The sequence below is a fragment of the Trypanosoma equiperdum genome, assembly GCF_001457755.1.
Source record: "Trypanosoma equiperdum strain OVI genome assembly, contig: ctg_1474, whole genome shotgun sequence".
NCBI lineage: Eukaryota > Euglenozoa > Kinetoplastea > Trypanosomatida > Trypanosomatidae > Trypanosoma > Trypanosoma equiperdum.
The window spans coordinates 7,203-25,596 of NW_027123476.1; the positions used below are offsets into that span (position 1 = coordinate 7,203).

An 18,394-nucleotide genomic window follows, 5' to 3' on the forward strand; every position below is an offset into this window, starting at 1 on the left:
TAAGTTAGCGAAGTAAAAAAAAAAGAAATGGAGAATCCAAGGGGGAAAATATTAGTGCAGAGCATCAAAGCTCCACAAGAGAGAAAGTGTCAGCGCCCAAATGCTTCGAAATCACGAAAAAGCACCGCGAGCAAAGCGCACGTCGAGATTTAAAAAAGCATGTAACAACAACGATCATGTCAAAAAAAAAAATAAACAGAGAAACACCACAGAGCGCAGAGGTCCCCCAATAGTTTGGCAACTAGACCCAGATAATAACCTCCACTATTTTACGAGAAGCATATATGTCAATCATACGCACAGAAATAAATAAATAACAATTAGAAGTTTGAAAACACATAAGCAACCTGAGAGATGATAACAAATAACAATAACGATGATGAGACATAAGGAAGGGGTAGTAAACAGAACATTGGCTACCGCAAAAGAAGTTCCCACGAGAATGGACGGGTTAGCACAACTTGACTCAGTGAAGAAACCGACGCAATCACGCAGCGGAGGAGAGGGAACTGCCCGATAAAAAGACTGGGACGTACAATCCAACGGCGGAAGTCCCTTTTTTCCGGCGTGGTCGTGACGTATAACTCCTCCACTGTCACAAAAGCGCCGTAACGCAACGGCAGATCGAATACATGTGAAACTTGCGAAGTACAAAAAGGGGAAGCAATTGGCAAAAGAACCGATCCACAGGCTTCACCGTCAAGGCAGACAACAGGCCACATTGTCTGCTTGAAGAAAGAGGGCAACCGCTGTGACAACGGCTGCGCAACATCAAACGCCTGCACCGTTCCCATACGTCCATTCGCAGAAATGACGCGGGCACCACGCCAAAGATGAACCACGCGCTCACGTAAATCCCACAACTCTGGAAGTGCCGTCTGCACTATCAATATCCATCCGTTTCTCCTCGCTGCGTCGATCGCTGACGCTATGAGGTGATTCACTACGCTCCGTTCCGATGCAGAAAAGGTAAAGCAAAAGGCCGCTCGCTCCAACTTTTCGCGGATCTCACTGGCGCTGAGAAGTACCACCTCCCTTCCAACAGCCCCCTCTAAGGCCTTACGAAGCGAGAGCATATTGTCGGCAATATCATCACTAGGGAATATACACTCAAGCACAAACATGTCCGTCCATTTTCGCCTATGCCGCATCGGTACCCACTGAGGACAGAAACAGTGCACGTCAGTCGTCCGAGCGGCCAGAGCGGCGTGTGAAAAATTTAGTGCACGTAAGGCGCGCTCGCAATCGTGGGAACGCCGCGGGATTATAAGTGGCGCCGCCGACGCGTCACCTGTAGCAACCGTAAAAGACGAAAGTTCTGCCATAGCTGCCGCGTCCCGACGCTCCATAGCTTTCAAGAGATGCAGCGTACTGGGGTCAGGGTGGTGCAGCGCGTGAAGCGTAAGCACATGCAAATTTTTGGACATTCCGCGACGCAGCAACACACTCCCTACAAGTTGGCTGCAACACAGGTCCGTGTTGATAAAGAATACATGGTGGCAGAAGGTCACTCCTCGCAACTTACGCAGTAGGCTTTCGATAGAGGTAACTAGCAGCGGTTCAGGAGCATGCGCACGCGGTACACCGGCTTGCGCAGCCAAGTCGTGGAATGAATCATAATAATACCGCAGCCGATTACCACTGTGACCCTCAATCAAAAGCGCCCCACCTACTTTGATAGCCCTCATGAGAGCATTCGTCTCTTCATCAAGTTCCATGGCATCACCTACGCAGCAGGTGCCTCGGTGTAAAGTGCTTGTGAAATGTAATAAGGAGAAGGAGGGACGAACTAAATGTCCAGAAGAATCAGCTGCAGCGGGAAATTAAACTAAACCATTATGTTGAATGATACAAGGAATCCAATAACACGTTCAGGCACCATACCTCATGCAACCACGAACATGTCATTATTCCCTCTTCTCTGATATATCGACGGCACGCAGCACAAACAACACTCGAACCACACACACATCGTGGAAGTCGACAGGACTCCGACCCCACTGAATCGTTTCCGTCGGCTGAAGAGAATTTCCCCACCCAATACGAGGCGGTATCTTAGGTATCAGACAAATGCCAACTTCTGATTCAGGTAGAACATGGAAAAGGCCGGGTATACAACGTCTGCTTCGGACACATTTGGGATATGTCCACTCGCCTTTCTCTTTCCACTTACAATGTACAGAGTACGGCTTGCAGCATCCCAATCGAACTCCACGACGCAGCCGGTTGAAAAGGGCATCTTGTCACACTTCCAGCAACCGTAAGAGTCTCCAGCACGGGACAAACACCAGCCACCAAGCTCAGATATGTATTTACTCCCCATAGCCACCTCTTGCTGTGAATTTAGGCGTGGAAGCAACCCCATCATGAGACCCGACCCATCATTACCCTCACCCTGGTCAATGACCTTCATTGCCCACTGGCACTGGCCCGCGCTAAGTGGCGTTTTAGCACGAAGAGTTACCCACCCGCTATTTGCTTCCCTGCATGCCGTTGTCCCATCGATTACAACCCCTGTGTGAGGTGTGGAGGTGTCAATCTCAAATATTTCTAAACCCATCTAGAGCTACATCTGGCACACGGTTCAGAAAGTAGTGGTAATAATAATGATAATAATAAGTCAAATCATGAACCAAGAACCGCTCCTTGCGGCCTTCACAACCAACCAAAGTGGTAAGTATGTTTATATACACGCGCATATTCGTACAACCAAAAGGGAAAGCGCACATATTGGGGAAAAAACAAGTATATATGCCCACCTAGCAGCCACCACATGAACAAAGCTATAATAAAAACGTGAGACGAACGAGCAGATGAAACGGGTAACGATGCGGCAAGGCTCTGAATCCAAACTGTGAGATTCGGCCTCAGAAGTCAAAACAAAAAACAAAAAAAAGCTCCCCTAACTTACATTTTCAAGGCAATACCGTATAAAGGACTTATACCCGCAGTTTCTCTCATCAACCAGCAAATGCTGAAGTGCTTGGACTAGCTCTGAGTGTCGCCGCAGCTGATGAACGACATCAGTAAAACACATAAGAATAATGTTTATCGCTAAGACACACTCATCCCACATCGCGAAGTGGTCACGGAGGTGCCGCAACGTTTCTGGCAGACCTGGGGTGGAATATAAAATGCTCTGAGCTAGGGTCCACAGCGTAAAATCAGTGGTCGCTACCTCCGCACCAACAACTGAGGACCTATGGCGCCGTAGCTCATTCCCCACACAACGTGGGCTACGTGTTAAACTGAACTCCTCGTGGATGCCCGTGAAAAGATTGAGGAACAACTCACCATGGGTAGGCAGGTGTGGGAAGTGACCCCTCACACTACTCCCTTCTCCATGCGAAGAAACGCCACAATGTGGATCTCTCACTTCATCTAACTTGAGTTCCATCATCCCGTAGGGTGAAAGAGAAAATCCGCGCACTATCTCGTAAAGCGTCAGTAAGCGCCCCGAGCGTAAGCAGTCAGTTGTTACATACTCGAGTGCTTCACTCAAGCCGGAGTCTCCGGACACAAGGAAAGTGGTAAGAGATCGAATTTCTTTCATTCCAACCTCAGAAGTGTCATATGAAAAACTCCATGGGCTCGAAAGGGTAGTGAAATCCTGCTCCGTATCGAGAAGCAGCGATAAATTCGCTGTGCTCCTTCTCAAACCGGCGAGAGCGCATTGACCCTTCGCATCAGAAAACAACGCGCGCAGACGCTCTTCATCGTCCGACACTAGTAACTCTTTGAAAATCAAAGCCATGAACGGCAACAAGGTATAAATTAACTGAACCTTCTTGCAGGACACAGCAAGCATTAAGATGCGCGTCGCGCAAACCAAAGTTTGCCGTAGGGTGTCTAACGAGCCGTTCTTACCACCCTCTCCATCATCAACCATAATAAGGTGCAACAGATGCGCAGCTTCCTCAAGTCGACTCTCCTCAAGACAGCTCACGAACAACTTCTTGGTAGAGCCGATATTGTCCACGACAACGGGACAACAAGGAAGCTCTAGTTTGCGCAAACAGTTGACAACAATCCGATGGTATTCCGGGTAGCGCTGTAAGAGTGATAGGGTGAGCCGCAGCATAGAGCACGGGTCCTCGGAATCACTTAAACTTGATGTCTCCCTGTCAATCAAAGTGCATAACAAATAGTCTGCGTTGCAGACAAGTGTGGAGTTGCGCCGCATTCCTTCTATCCAACACAACACCCGCTCATCCCATGGGAAAGAAACGGATTGAACAGATGCCCCTCCGATTGGTCCCTTCGTAATGGAACTTGATATCTTTGACCGAAGAGCAATCACTTCCCCCAGGACACGGTAGTTGTACATAGAGGGCACAACAACTGTTCGCACCGAAAAATGAGACACAGAGCTAAGAGTTTGCTGGGAAGCATCCACATCTGCAAACGCAGTGAGAAGACACCCATCGTACGCTGAGAGCCCTACAGGAGCTAAAATTGGATCGGTGCTATCGCCCACACGGTACTCGTTTACACACAGCGAAGAGGTAACACCACCACTGGTGTCTAACGACAGGTGCAAGATACTCACACCCCGATCACTCACTGCAAGAAGAACAGCGCCATCCAAAGGCGCCGTGTAGTCGACCCATAAGTGAAACAGCCCAGATGGAAAAATTGTTGTGAGTGGGACCAGTGGCTCGGATGCCACTCGCACACTCACCCTGTTCATTACCGCGTTGAGGTCGAGAGCGATCAAGGCATTCGAGCCACTCACAACAAACAATACATAGGGCAGAAGCGCCTCGTCACGATTACCCCGAAATTTACATGGGGAAGATGTCGTCCTGTACGCGCTTAACCTCGCTGGATGAATCGCCATCATGTTAACTGGGTTACGAAACATTCGGGGCAACGGTACACGCTTTACCAACTTGAGCGAAACCTCAAGGTTGTGCTTTGCATGTGGATACGTGGATGACAATACGCACCTCCACACGAGGAGAGTGCCTGAGTCGTCAAATAAATGCACGAAAACATCACCGTCCTCATCGTGGCACTCGCTGAGACGCAACGGTTTATTCTGAAGAGGCATACGCACCAGCATAGCACCCTTGGATAAAACCCTGTTGTATACGCGCAGTTCATACTCGTGCGTTCTTTCCAATCGGACGGGAAAAACCACCATCAGATCCTTCACCCATACGGGTTGAGCCACGCAAGTAAACTCACGTTCTTCTTTTCTATCGCGCATAGTTCGCCACCGCCGCGCTAACCGGTCAAATAGTAGAAAACCATTCCTTCCCGCCAAGGCTACAACGCTGCCGTCGCTGCTTATGGCACCGTATGTTATGGGGTTATTCTCCACCGCATACCGCGGATTCAAAAGTACCGTGTCACTAAAAGCCAACGATCCATCCGTATGTTGTTGTTCTATAAAGCGCAATTTAGAGCCGTCAAGGGTGCAGGCGGGAGTGAACATGGCCGTCGCTTCAGCACAGGGAGATGAAACAACCTTGCTGAAACCAAGTACCGTCAAGGCCAATCCACGTGGATCCACTATAAGCAGCTGGTTTCCACACCATGAGAGGGAAGCGCAACCCTCTATACCAATCGCAGGACGCAAACCGTGCTGTCGCGGGTACTCAGCAACATGAGAAGAGTAAACACAGATGCCACTATAGTGTAGAACCATAATGCCAGACTGGTTGTAGCCAACGCACAGCATTTCACCATCGTCTGTCCACACCATACAACGAATGGAACCTCGGTATTCATCGCTTGTAACACACTTCACATCAATCCAAAACACCGTCAATGAAAGATCGTCACTTATTCGTTTGCATTCGAGCTCACCCGTGGGCGTAGCCAGTACTGCCAACGGATGCCTCGGGTTTATGCACACGCGGCTAGTGCCCACTGACGCAACACACACGCCATTGAAAACCACGTTGTCGCACGAAAAGTCATCACCCGCAGAAGAATTCGCAAGCAGAAATTGTCCACTAGACAACAACAACCCCGTCAACTCTAGTTGGCAGGAATAACAAATATCAAGTATGGCGATAGATGTGATTGGCGTGCCGCCAGCACACAAGTCCTTGCTCGTATGTTCTCTACAGGCAGCATCCAAGCCGGAAAATGTATGTAACCCACCGCTAAGAAAGTTAGCATCATAGGTATGTAGTAAGTTCTTCTTGAACCACCCGAGCACGCGAACAAGGCCAGTTGCGGTACACGCGAAGAAGCAGTGATGCCCAGCAGAAACTAAAGAAACCACAGCGTCACCCTCCAAATGCACTTCATTTGTAAGGGGCACACACGACGCCGCGCATCCAATGGGAAGAGAGTTGACACGATACACCTGAGTCAGGCACCTCTCACGGTGAACATCAATAGCCACGTTAAAATAAAGCAGCCGACCATGGTAAGTTGAAACAACTAGCTGCTCACCCAAAGGGTGCCATAAGAAGTGAGTTGCATAGTCCTTATCGCCCATCGCATTACAAATCGACACGGAGCCGATAACTACGACATCGGTGTTGCACGTTAAAAAATGTAGATGCCCTCCAGACAGTAAAGCAGCATAACTTCCAGTGGGACAGACTGATACTTCTAACGCCCTCTCACCGGGTACAACCATGTATGTCTCCAATGGGTATGCAGCTAAGGAGCCGCTAGGAAAACGCATAGCACCCTAGCAAATTGAATGCTCACAACCGAAGCAAAGTAAAGCAAAGGGAGGCAATAATGCGGAAAGGAAGTAAAGGACAAACAAAGTGACGAGGAAGTCAACATGTGCATGTGCACGTTGGAACTTCAGAGCATTACCAGCGGGAGGAGATACGGGAGGGAAAAACAACGCTCGGTAGAAACATTTTTAAAAAAAATCCCCTACTCCTCTCCCCTCCCCTACTTTTCTTCTTGCTTCATGACCACTCGTAGGCGAAAGCACTTGGAGAACATACGTGGATTGCGGGCACGTGGTCACTCTGCAGTGTCGGATACGAAAAGAACACAGAGAGCGTCACTGCCTAACTGAATAGCTCCGAACAACGTGAAACACGTGAAACTCAATAAGAAACAAGTAGAAAAGCGACCGTAAAGTGACTAAAAGATCTACACATAAAACAAATCAGTCGACGAGACATCACTCCACCGATGGTGCACAAGGTGTATTATCCGTACTTGCCGTTCCAACACTAGAGCAGGCAACCGACGGCCTAGTGGACTCCTGTTCACGAAGTCTTTTACGTCGCGCAGAGATCACATTATCTATTTTGGGTAACTTGGTGGTCTTACGCATGGCAACAAGGGCGTCAAGCATAACACTGATAATGCCATCACGCCGCTCAGACGAAGTGATGTTAAAGCCATTCGCATAAACCTCCAGGCGTTCTGCCCCATCTGCCGCCAAATACACGAGGGCCTCTACAATTTCCTCGGCCGAAGCTCTCGTGCACAAAGGGGTTACAAACGACAGAAGAAAAAGGCGTTGTGCACACTCCAAAACAGCTTTGTTACCATCAAAAACTAACTCGTTAATACGATTGACAGGATGTATGACCTGAAAATTAAACTTCAGCGTGTAGCACAGGAGCAACTCTGCTTGACCAACCACATCACGCCAAGACTCCATCACACCTCCGACAGGGTCTACCTCGAAAACAAGGGCAACGATATCGCTCAGCCGCACCTTGTGGTGCTCTACCTTGCTCGCCAAAAAAGTACACGCAGCACTAAGAACAATCTCATCAACCTTCTTCAAACCATGCACAGACACAAATATGTGCCAGTACGTCATTGCAGTTCCAACCACCGCCGAGTCCAGCCTCAAATTCTCAACAACATACCTTGTCATGCTATACGCCTGGATAGCAATGGTATAGTACGACATTTCTACTACAAAAGGTGAGTACGAGACCGACACAGCGGCCGCGCTGGATTGCTCACACGACAGCGAAGGCCAACTGGGTGTCTCGGTGAAACCTGCCATAACGCCACAATCGGACACAACTCGTTACCTTCGATGAAGACCACTTGTCTTTGCTGTTTGCGTCATTGCAGGAAGAAAGGAAAACAGGACAAAAAAGAAAACAGAAGTACAAGTCCCGGAACCCGAAATAACCAGCATCCACAGGAGCCTATATGAACGGGGAACACAAAACATCGCTGCTTTCAATACGTAAAAAAGTATTAACTTAACAAATATTTTTTTATATTTAAGAACAGAAAAGAAAAAAGGAAAAAGCAAGCATATCTTTTTTACTTCCTCTTGGCATCCTTCTTTTCATTCCTCCTTGAATCCTTCTTTGGATCCTTCTTATCATCCCTCTTGATGTCCTTCTTGGCATCCTTCTTGAAGTTGTGGGCATCCGAGAGGAGGTTCGCGCGCTCCGCACGGTCCTTTTCCTTCTGAAGCGAGCGAGTTGAAAGAGCCACACGTAGCTTCTTGCCGCGGAACTCGGTGCCGTTCTTCTCCTTCACAAACTTCTGCGCTGCAGCAGCCGAGTCAAGGTACACGTAAGCATAGTTCTGACGGTACGTCCGAATGCGCAAAACTCTCATACCGGTGAAGAGTTCACGAATTTGCCCATTCGTTGTCGACGTACGGAAGATGGGCGACAGGAACACAACGGAAGAGCCCTCATGCGGGTCAGGCTTCGGGCTGGTTTTGGCAGGGCTTACGGTCACTTTAGCGCCAAGTACCTCCTTTTCATTGAATAGATCAATCGCCTTCCTCACGGCTGCGGCGTTCTCGAAGAAGATAATGGCGTAGCGGCGCCGACGGATCTGAGCACTGACAACCTTGCCAGCAGCACTGAAGATCCTTGTGGCGTCAGTAACGGAACCCTGACCCCAGTTCTTCACATACACACCGTTGTGGGTGCCGGCAGCGGGGCGTGCCTTCGCCTCCTTTGCGGCAGCAGCCTTCGGCGCAGTTGCTGCTGGTTTGGGTGCTGCAGCTTTCGGGGCGTTCTTCTTGGGATCATTTTTCGGTGCAGACGCCTTGGTAGCGGCAGCAGACTTTGTAGCAGACTTTGGGGCCATTCCTTTTTTCCTTAATTTTTTATGACTCGATGTCCGAGGTAAAAGTGCTTCATTTTTATATGGTACGCGCCCATGTGAAAGCGTGAGGGGCAGAAAGGTAGGTGAAAGGTGGGAACCCTTACTTTTCAGTCAAAGCGTTAGATGCTGCGTTATAATGCCATTATGCAAAGAACCAGAGGTGAACTAAAAGGCACCGTGGAAAGTTTAGACACAAGTAGGTTGTTTCTCACCAAAAGACGATAAGGAAAGGGAGGCAGCATAAATGATTTGTGTGTATCAACCAACGCACTGAAGCAAGTGTGCAAGTACGATGTTATATAAGCGTTTCGTGAGGCGCTGTAAACGTCCTCCCTACCGGCCTTCACTTCCGTGCGACATCGTAGTTAGCGATAAACCATTCGACGGAACGTTGGATACCTTCCGCCACTGGGGTGAACCTATAATCTGGCAAATAGCGGCGTAGCTTAGCATTGTCTGCTGTCTTGCGATACTGACCGTCTGCCTTGCTTGGGTCAAAGACGATATTGCCCGTAAACCCTATTGACTGGGCAATGAGTTTCGCAACGTCGGCAATACATAACTCATCACACTCATCCACCGACAGAATAATTGGCTCCACCTCATCATAGTGACGCAGCACCCAGACAATAAGCTCGGCCAAGTCTTCGCTATACACAAATTGCCGCAGCGGCCTTCCAGTACCCATAACAACCATAGGTTTATTTTCTCGTTTCGCCAAATAGAACTTATGAATGAGCCCAGGGATAACGTGAGAATCCTGCAGATTGTAGTTGTCGTGGGGGCCATAAACATTCGTTGGTATAACTGAGGTGAAGCGGCAGCCGTACTCTTTGTTGTAGGCACGATTCAATACATCAATCATACGCTTGGCATACGCGTACTGCTCATTTGAGTAGTGCGGTGGGCCATCATGGAGTGTTTCTTCTCCTATTGGATATGTTGCTCTTTCAGGGAATATGCAAGTGGACAAACATGAAACTGCCTTCCGCACGCCATACGTGCGACAGCACTCCAGCACGTTATTGTTTATGGAGACGTTGTCAATCCACATTTCGACAGGAGCAGCCATATTTTTGAAAAGCCCACCCACCCTCGCTGCCAAATGAAGAACGTGCGTCGGCTTGTGCCTTTCGAAAACGCACCTCGTGGCCGCCATGGAGCGAAGGTCGGCGTCATGTCGGGAGAGAAAAACCCAACGCTCATCTGCGCACGCGTTTCGCTTCGTCACGACCTCAACAGCTCGTCCAACAAGGCCTGCTCCACCGGTAACAAGAACGACACTCGGTAGGGACCCTAACATCGTCTTCTGGCCCACAACCCGACACGGGCTCCCCTCCACAAAGCGGTGTAACGTATCACGAATAGAATATAAACAGGAAAGAAGGAGCAAGAAGAAAAAAAAATCAAAGCTCAGCATCGCAACAAGTGAATTGAGTGGGGCTCAAAACAAAGAAAACTGTACAGAGTATGGGAAAGTAAAACTACAACAACAATTGAAGTAAACAAAACACTGAAATAGGAAGAAGGTCGCTGGGTGACAAGTAGGTTTTTTTAAAAATATATGGGAAGGGACTTTTCTACAAAAAAAAAAAGAGGACAAACACCAGAAACATCCCCCCTAAAGCGGTGAAAATGTGTTTTTTTTTCAGGAAACAAGCCAGCAAGTACGCAAGCACCCGCTCGCGCTCCGTGTCTATGCATCAGTTATACATCTTTAAGACCTGAAAGAACAACCGGTCAGTACTTACTCTATACGTTTCTCCCACGAATAAAACTTCTCCCAAATTCCGTTACGTGACTTGCGTTTGCTCTGGTCTCCACATAACCGCGACGTGGCGGCACCTACGGCGCGTCCCATCTTAAGTGACGTCCGGCCGACATACGGATCCTTCTCTACAGATCCCAGAACCTTAAATATCTCCTCCTCCACCTCCTGCAGCATATCCTCGTCGGAAAGAAAAACTGCACGTTCAGACCCCTCCACGGTGGCCTCTCCTTCCTTCTCCTCCTCCTCCTCAATCTCTCTGAGTGCAGCTGCTCGAACAGCCTCAACGGCCTGTTGTTGTTCATAAGCTTTGCGGCGTTCCACCTCTGAAGCGCGAATTGCATCCCCTCCCACACGGAAGTCCTTCACTATAGTTGCATATTCTTCTTCTTCAGCCGCAGTGAGGAGGTTCCTCGACAGTTCCTCCGAACCCTCAAGCTCACTCACTTGGGTACGTTGTTTGCGCCGCTCCTCCTTCCACCACTCCATTTCCACTGCTCTCCTCTCCTCCCACTGTTTTGTCAATCGGTCCCTAACCTCCCTGTTTTCCTCCATACGGTCATACAAAACCTTTACACAACTCTGCAAGTGGTCCTTTTTCTCCTTACGAATGGCCTCACGCTCACGTCCCTCCGCAGCCTCCCCTCCACTACCCCACGCCTCCACAACACGTCGCTCCTCAGTGAAGACGGGTCGCTCATCCAAGTACTTTAGCTGTGGTAAATGGAGAATCATACTACGGCGGTAACCCTTCATGCCATGACTTCCGGGGTTTCCATGAAAATAGATGACGCTCACATTCGGCAACTGTCCAAAAAACTCCACTGGTCCCATATCACCCTCCCCAATCTCGATTTTGTTGAAGGAAAGATCCACACTCGTCAGGGTGTCTTTGAGATCCCAAAGGCTGCAGCATTCTTTCAGACTTCCAATACGGTTATGGGACGCCTGAAGTGTTTCTAATTGCGGGCATCCCGCTGCAATACCCGAAAGGGAAGTCAGGTAGTTGTGAGATATATTAAGCACGCGGAGACCATTCAACGGGGGAAGTGTGTCGAGGGATGAAATTGTATTGTTTTGCACAAACAAAGAAACTAACTGCTGTAGTGTCTCTATTCCATAAAAATCGCTAATGGCATTCTGCTCCAGCCACAAAACCTTTAGATTTACATATTCCTCAAGATTTTCGATACGGAGGAACCCACGACATTGAAGGAAAAGTTGATCATTTAGACGAGGAGCCGCGTAACCGCCGTTTTTTTTGCACGCGGCGATCAAAACATCCTTCGTCATTTCCGTCATGGTTAATTCCCTTTCTGCTGTGTTAAGTTTAAACGCGTATGCGTATTTGGGAGCGTCTATGCAACTCACACCTGGCCCTAATAACTGAGGAGGATCCTAAATGGTTACCGTGTGTCTGACAGGCAACAACTGACCTCCCTTTATTTTATTTTGTTTAGGACAAGACCTCCCCTTCAGAGCTAAAGCAAAAAGAAGAACGAGACAAACTATACACCTCCCGTCTGACGCAACAAGGACGCTAAGCAAGTCCCCTTCCACCTTTGTTCCTGGAGTTGCTATCAACCCGACAAACCTAAAAAAAGTGAAAAAAAAAGGAAAGTGAAGGGGAGAAAAAAGAAAGAAGAATTATCGTCAGAATCCACAAAGAAGAACGGGCCCAGCGGACACCTCAGACTCAACGGCATACAAAATGGGTTAATGTTAACCCCACGTAACAAAGGAAGGGGGGAAGGAGGAAAAGCAGAAGGGGCAGAAAAGGAACAAAAATACTCCCTTCTCATACCTGGACCTCATGTTGTCGCGCATGCACCTTTTGGTCCACCGCACAACCCGAACGTATGAACGCATTGATTACAACGTTGCCGATGTCGTTCCCACCGTAACTGTGAAGGGTTGCACGTCCCCCTCGTTCGGAGGGGGCTGAAGTTGTTCAAAGGCTCTTTCGAGTGTGTCTCTCAGATCACGGTACGAAATGACTAGGATTGTGTTACTTTCGTCATTTCCAATTAATTGCACCAACTCCTCAGATCCACAGTCAAGCTTATTTAAAGAATGAAATACATGCCCCCAATCCAAACGCGTCCGATGTCGCTCGTCAACTTGGTTGAACACGTATTGACTGAAGAGGCGAAGCGCATAACGATTGTTGGCTTCCGCGCTGTGTTCGGGAAAGTCATGGAGGGACTCAAGCACGAAATTGAGTTTGATCATCAGCCGCATGATCCGACCATTGTGAGCTTCCTTTCCGCACTGCGAAATCAAGCGATCTGCATGCCCCTCTTGATGTGCAACCTCCATCGACATTCGTTCCCCCAAAGCACGGCACAAAGTTACCACATCTGCGGTGCCGTCTATGCATGCCTTTACGAGCAACCAAAAGATGCCTGAGTAGCCCTTCGCAGGTTGAGCGGTAAAGTCTTCAGGTTTGGCGTTGCTATTCCCCGTAGAAAGTTGGAGAAGGAGCAACCCCAGAGACTGAATATCATGCTTCATTAAAGCCGCCGACTGGTGCGCAGATCCCTTCGGCTCCATGACATCCATAAACCCTACACCACTGAAGTAAAATCGGGAAGATACCGGAACAAAAAGTATCTTTGTCCAGTGGAGACCGCGCAGTGGTGTAGACGTCTCGTGAAACGCACGCATGAGGCTAACCATCTGACAAGCAAAGGACCATAAAAGTCCCTCCGTTGCCTTCCCCTCGTTGATGAAAGCCTCATTCAAACTTTTCGCACCTGTTATGAACTTATACTCCATGATGACGTCGGCACTTCCCATTACAAATTCGTCTGTTACCAAGACATTGGTCAGAGGAACTAAATTAGGATGACGATATTGCCGAAACAACTCGCTGACAGCAGCGCATTCCTCCGCGGTGGTAGACATCTTAACGAGACGCCTGAGGGCCATGCTAGTCCCCGCCATTCTCGTTGTTGTCTGATAAACCTGCGTTCTTACCTTAGGGTTCATGCTGCTGGGGCTCGCCTCGTTCTCGATGTTGTATATGGTGGTGTAGTGAGCGAACTTGGGGCTCGTAACAACAGTGGTGTTCCGAGCTGGAGAGCGTGACCGAAAGGATACATTAGGCCGAGCATTCCTGACGGCACTACTCATGAATAAATGCCCCACAGTTGTGTAAGGTGCCGACGGAAATGGATTAGATAGTGCCTGGCGATAGGGATCAACGGGCTGCGGGGTGTTATACAAAGAAGTGGGGGAGGCAAGAAAGGCATTCACAAAGGCACCCCCGCTGTTGTTCACATGACGTCGGGCATAAGGGTGTTGGTTGCTGTTACTGCCGTTATTGTTGGTGACCGCATTTGCTGCGGTGCCCACAACGTTCGCGCACCCAAGTGCGTTGGCCTTGGAACCGCGTCCCTTTGAATCCATATCACGATTTCAGCTATCTAAACAACTATGGACAAGCGTAACACTCATGCTTCAAAAAAGAAAAAGAAAAAAGTCAAAGCGACACGCAATCCAGTCACCAAAGGCGAGAAACACAAAGACAGCAGTTAGAGTAAACAATGTCATTCACGAAACCCCCTACAACAAAAAAAAAAGGTTGCACCACCCAGTATAGTACACACTGGATGTTCAAGGGGGAAAAAGAACAATACAATACGAAGGCATACCTCTCGTTCCTATGGCTTCTGTCTCTCCACAACCGATACCTCACCACACTGAGCGCACTGAGAATTCAAAATACGCGACTGCTGAAGATATGGGGAGACGCCGCTTGGGTTTTCATGGGCACGGCGGACGCTAATGAAGTTTATTGGGGATCGATCCCGTAAGTACCACGACGGGAAAATGCTTTACTTCCCGCGGTTACGCTTTTCACCGCTCAACGTAGCTTTCCTTTCCCCCTGCTGCTTATCGTTGCTCTTAGCCTTGGCCCTGTTCTTGTTCTTGCTCTTGCTTGTGACCTCACGAAGCTGAGCATCCGCAATTATCACAGCCCGTTCATCCATACGAACGTTTCTAACACTCGCACCGCGGATGAGGGACTCACGTGAGCGCCAAAACGCTTCACCATCAGCTGATGTCCGAATGCACTGCTTCAAAACCATATTCATCGCCCGGTCCACGCGCACAACCGTGCCATTGATGGTTTCACCGCCCGCCAGCTCAACAGAAACTACTTTGGCGCGACAGTTGCGAAGAACATCCAACGGCGTTATAGGCTTCCTAACACTCATCTATGTTGAAGGCATACAATAGCGCGCACGGGTGTAAAAACAAAAAAAAACAGAAAGAAAAGGAGAGGAGAGGGAAAAGCAAACAAATGAAACAAAAGATGGCGACCACACAAGTTGGCATTACATTGTAAGGAGCAAGAGACCGGTACAATGAGTGTTTGGATACAGGTAAACCGCAAAAAAAAAAAAAAACATCCCAATGCCCAGAACATGGGAAGGACCAAAAAGACGAAGAAGTCATTCACTTCGTGTCACCGAACCGACTGGGACCGCTTCTTCACAGCGTCGGATAGATCCTTAAGTTTTGGTACTACAACTGACAAAACCCGCAGGTCAGCATCGGAGAGGTAAGAAAATACAGTTGAATGCACCCGCCTGGGGAAAGAACGAAAATAACAAAGATGAGAAATGCGTGGTGGTCGTAGATCAGGCCCCATTGCGGCTTCAAAGAGGCGTTGTAGCGTCTCTAGAGTGCGGAAAGCCGTGTAATTGATGACCTTACCATTGTCAACTCCCCAAAAAACCTTCCTACATGCAGGGCAGCGAGTGAATGCATCATAGACTTCGTATACCTTTGGATGGACGTCTTCCTTGACATCCTCTTTAACTACTTCAACGAGCACCTCATTACACATGACACAGCGCGAAAAGATACGATCCCTGCGATAAAGTAGGCCGAGCGTCCGAATAGCATCCACCATCAGTGTGAAAAAGTTGTCCGCAGTGGGGTGCGCGAGTTCATAAAACGTAATTTCTCTCATATCGTCGTCGCCCTCAGAGTAAATAGATTCGCCATCCGAGTCGTATGCCACAACAGTTTTCCCCCCGCCAATGACGCTGCGGTGCTTCTGCACAGTTCTATTATGAGCCTTAGCCTGTTCGATTAAAGCGCAGCTTGAGGTAACTAGCACTAAGTTGTCCTTCACGGCCCTGTTCACCATATCCCTTCGGAACAGCTGACTGTCGCACACCGCGTTGTAGCCTAATAAACGAATGTACTTCGCGACACGGTACAAACTAAAGTCCAACAAGAAACCATCTTGACTCGTCGCTGGTGACGAATGCATGTTTCGATGGTAAACTAAGGCCGCAAGTAATAGCCTACTCTCCACACTTTGTTATTCAGCGTTTCCACCGGTCCGTTTAAATCAGATAAAGAGGAGGGAAACTGTATGTGTACAGATGCTGAAATGGAAGGGAGGAGTCAAAACAGTTGCTGAGTGTGCAGCTCACAACGAAGTAAATTGAAGTCGGATACCGGAACGGTCAGTCACCCCCAACTAAACAACAAAAACAAACATCGACAGCACCAAGAACCAGGAACCAAGAAGCCCATATCATCCAGCGCAAACGCGAGCATTTTTCAAAAAAAAAAAGAAAAAAAGAAAGGGCAATACAAATTTTTCCTCTTCAAGATTCACCGCATTTCCACCGACGAACTGCAATAAATTTCCATTTTGCAATAAGAACCTTTCGCCTCCAACAGGCAACACCTCCTCCTACTGGACGCCCCTCAAATGTGATACTTCTCGAGATCACAAAAAAGAACAATTAAACTAACCCAAAATTCGATGCCTGAGATGTGACAGAAGAGAATCCTGTAAAACACCATATAACAGCTGAGAGTGGAGAGCAGCATGAGACTATCACACAACAATGTCGCTTAACGAGAAATGAAATCCCACCATGCAGACGACTAGAGCCATCAGGAAAGCAGCAATAGAGAAGACCACCTCTCCTCACAACAGAGAAAAAAAAACGCCTGGTATCATAATTTCCGAATGAAGTTACCGAATCGCAACACGCCAATTATTAATTTTGAAACACGACAACATAACACTCCGGAACGTTGTACGACTTTTTCCCCCTGCACGGCACGCATACACATGAAGTTGCTGTCCATATATTTTTAACTACGAAGGGCACGTGTACACAAGCGCGCACACATATATATATTTATATATTTTTTTTCCATATAATTCCGGAGTGGTTGCTTTACCGAGATGTGATGCTTTCGGGGAGTCACCCGCATCCCATCACTTGTTGCTAGCGGCTGCAGCATTTTTTAAAAAAAAAGAAAAAAAGAAAACTTTCATCTCGCAACCGAGCACAGCGCACACAATGGTCCTTTCAATGCATTAATTCTTTTTCCTCCTTTCCTTGGGGTATTTAATTACCCTGGTGCCACAAAATGTATTGTACTCTGTCAAGTGGAATGGTATCGCAAAGAGAGGATAGAAAAAGAGAATGGGTTGCATATCAGATAAAAAAAAAAGATAAGCATCGAGACGCCACTCAAATAAAGAAAAAAAGCAAAGCAAAGCACAACCGTATAAATTGGAAAGCATCCAGCCACAGGTGAAAGAGTTTAGACTGGAATCTGTGGTGAAGTGAAAAAAAAAATGGGGAGGGGGGATAATTTTGCTCGGAGAACGAAAGAAAACGAGAAAGTGGATCATTGGAGTTTCGAACAATATTCCACACTAACACGAAGGAGTGGAAAGGAAAGTAACGAAGAAAAGGAGGAAAAGAGGGAAAATAATATGAAAAAAAAACAATGGGATCATAAATTAAAAAAAACGATACTCCTCTTTCTTTTCCATTCCGTCCCCTTCTCTTATGCCCGACACAAACAAACAAACAAATATATTTATATATGTGTGTGTGGATCCTTATTTTCCCTTCGGTTTCTCCACTTTTTCCCTCCCTCTGCATACTGATAAACACATCAAATTTCGATTTCACTTTTTTTTTTTAACATTTTGTTAACTTTTCCTTTTTTTTCCTTTTTCTTTTTTTTCTTTTTCCCTTTTTCCTTTTTTTTTTTGCGGGGGGAGGGGGGAACTTAAAGGCGTCTATCCCCTCTCCCTCCGCCTTTTTTCTTTCTTTTCTGTTCTTTAAACACACACGAAATTTTTAAAAAAATCTGTATATAACGTGCCGGGAGGCGCTAAAGGCAGTGCCCCAACGTGTAGAGTGGCACGCAGGTCCCAACTTGAACAATAATAACAAAGACCAAGAGAAGGAGTATAAACAAACAACAGTAAAAAGAAAAAAAGAAAAAAAGAAAAAAAAGAAAGGAAAAAAACCGAAACTAAAACTAAAAACGCAAACAAATTAAATAAATGGGGAGGAATAAAAAAAAGAAAAAAAGAAGAACTGAGAATGATGAGATACTTCACAAAAAAAACGAGAGGGGGAAAGCATCACATAATGTCAAGAAAAAAAAAGACTCGAGTTCCTAACAAAAACAAGAGTGAAGAAGGGAAGTTAGGTGAAGAACTGGAACAGCAACAATAACTTGAGGAAGAAACAACAAGCAAACAGAAAAGAAACGGAATATAAGAAAGAGAAAGAGAAAGAGAAAGAAAGAAAG

General features: G+C 47.5%; 8 protein-coding genes and 2 pseudogenes across 10 annotated transcripts; all 10 read right to left on the reverse strand.

The window, feature by feature from the left end:
• Positions 1-416: 416 nt before the first annotated feature.
• On the reverse strand, positions 417-1,718 carry TEOVI_000711800 (uncharacterized protein; the record flags this gene model as incomplete). The annotated part of the gene is made up of 1 exon (XM_067221596.1): positions 417-1,718. The coding sequence occupies one exon, from the start codon at positions 1,716-1,718 to the stop codon at positions 417-419; it is 1,302 nt and encodes a 433-aa protein (XP_067077697.1).
• A 344-nt stretch (positions 1,719-2,062) lies between these two features.
• Positions 2,063-2,560, reverse strand: TEOVI_000711900 (uncharacterized protein; the record flags this gene model as incomplete). Its single annotated transcript, XM_067221597.1, has 1 exon — positions 2,063-2,560. One exon carries the CDS (start codon positions 2,558-2,560, stop codon positions 2,063-2,065), a length of 498 nt encoding a protein of 165 aa, XP_067077698.1.
• Positions 2,561-2,902: 342 nt separating this feature from the next.
• On the reverse strand, positions 2,903-6,649 carry TEOVI_000712000 (RIC1, putative; the record flags this gene model as incomplete). Its single annotated transcript, XM_067221598.1, has 1 exon — positions 2,903-6,649. One exon carries the CDS (start codon positions 6,647-6,649, stop codon positions 2,903-2,905), a length of 3,747 nt encoding a protein of 1,248 aa, XP_067077699.1.
• Positions 6,650-7,108: 459 nt separating this feature from the next.
• On the reverse strand, positions 7,109-7,954 carry TEOVI_000712100 (cyclin 9; the record flags this gene model as incomplete). The annotated part of the gene is made up of 1 exon (XM_067221599.1): positions 7,109-7,954. One exon carries the CDS (start codon positions 7,952-7,954, stop codon positions 7,109-7,111), a length of 846 nt encoding a protein of 281 aa, XP_067077700.1.
• Positions 7,955-8,223: 269 nt separating this feature from the next.
• On the reverse strand, positions 8,224-9,018 carry TEOVI_000712200:pseudogene (annotated as a pseudogene). Its single transcript has one exon. A coding segment is annotated over exon 1 (795 nt).
• Positions 9,019-9,370: 352 nt separating this feature from the next.
• Positions 9,371-10,447, reverse strand: TEOVI_000712300:pseudogene (annotated as a pseudogene). Its single transcript has one exon. A coding segment is annotated over exon 1 (1,077 nt).
• Positions 10,448-10,774: 327 nt separating this feature from the next.
• On the reverse strand, positions 10,775-12,097 carry TEOVI_000712400 (Leucine-rich repeat-containing protein ODA7; the record flags this gene model as incomplete). Its single annotated transcript, XM_067221600.1, has 1 exon — positions 10,775-12,097. One exon carries the CDS (start codon positions 12,095-12,097, stop codon positions 10,775-10,777), a length of 1,323 nt encoding a protein of 440 aa, XP_067077701.1.
• Positions 12,098-12,667: 570 nt separating this feature from the next.
• On the reverse strand, positions 12,668-14,206 carry TEOVI_000712500 (Pab1p-dependent poly(A) ribonuclease subunit, putative; the record flags this gene model as incomplete). The annotated part of the gene is made up of 1 exon (XM_067221601.1): positions 12,668-14,206. The coding sequence occupies one exon, from the start codon at positions 14,204-14,206 to the stop codon at positions 12,668-12,670; it is 1,539 nt and encodes a 512-aa protein (XP_067077702.1).
• Positions 14,207-14,634: 428 nt separating this feature from the next.
• TEOVI_000712600 (U6 snRNA-associated Sm-like protein LSm4p) lies at positions 14,635-15,018 on the reverse strand (the record flags this gene model as incomplete). The annotated part of the gene is made up of 1 exon (XM_067221602.1): positions 14,635-15,018. The coding sequence occupies one exon, from the start codon at positions 15,016-15,018 to the stop codon at positions 14,635-14,637; it is 384 nt and encodes a 127-aa protein (XP_067077703.1).
• Positions 15,019-15,269: 251 nt separating this feature from the next.
• Positions 15,270-16,085, reverse strand: TEOVI_000712700 (Mut7-C RNAse domain containing protein, putative; the record flags this gene model as incomplete). The annotated part of the gene is made up of 1 exon (XM_067221603.1): positions 15,270-16,085. One exon carries the CDS (start codon positions 16,083-16,085, stop codon positions 15,270-15,272), a length of 816 nt encoding a protein of 271 aa, XP_067077704.1.
• Positions 16,086-18,394: the final 2,309 nt, after the last annotated feature.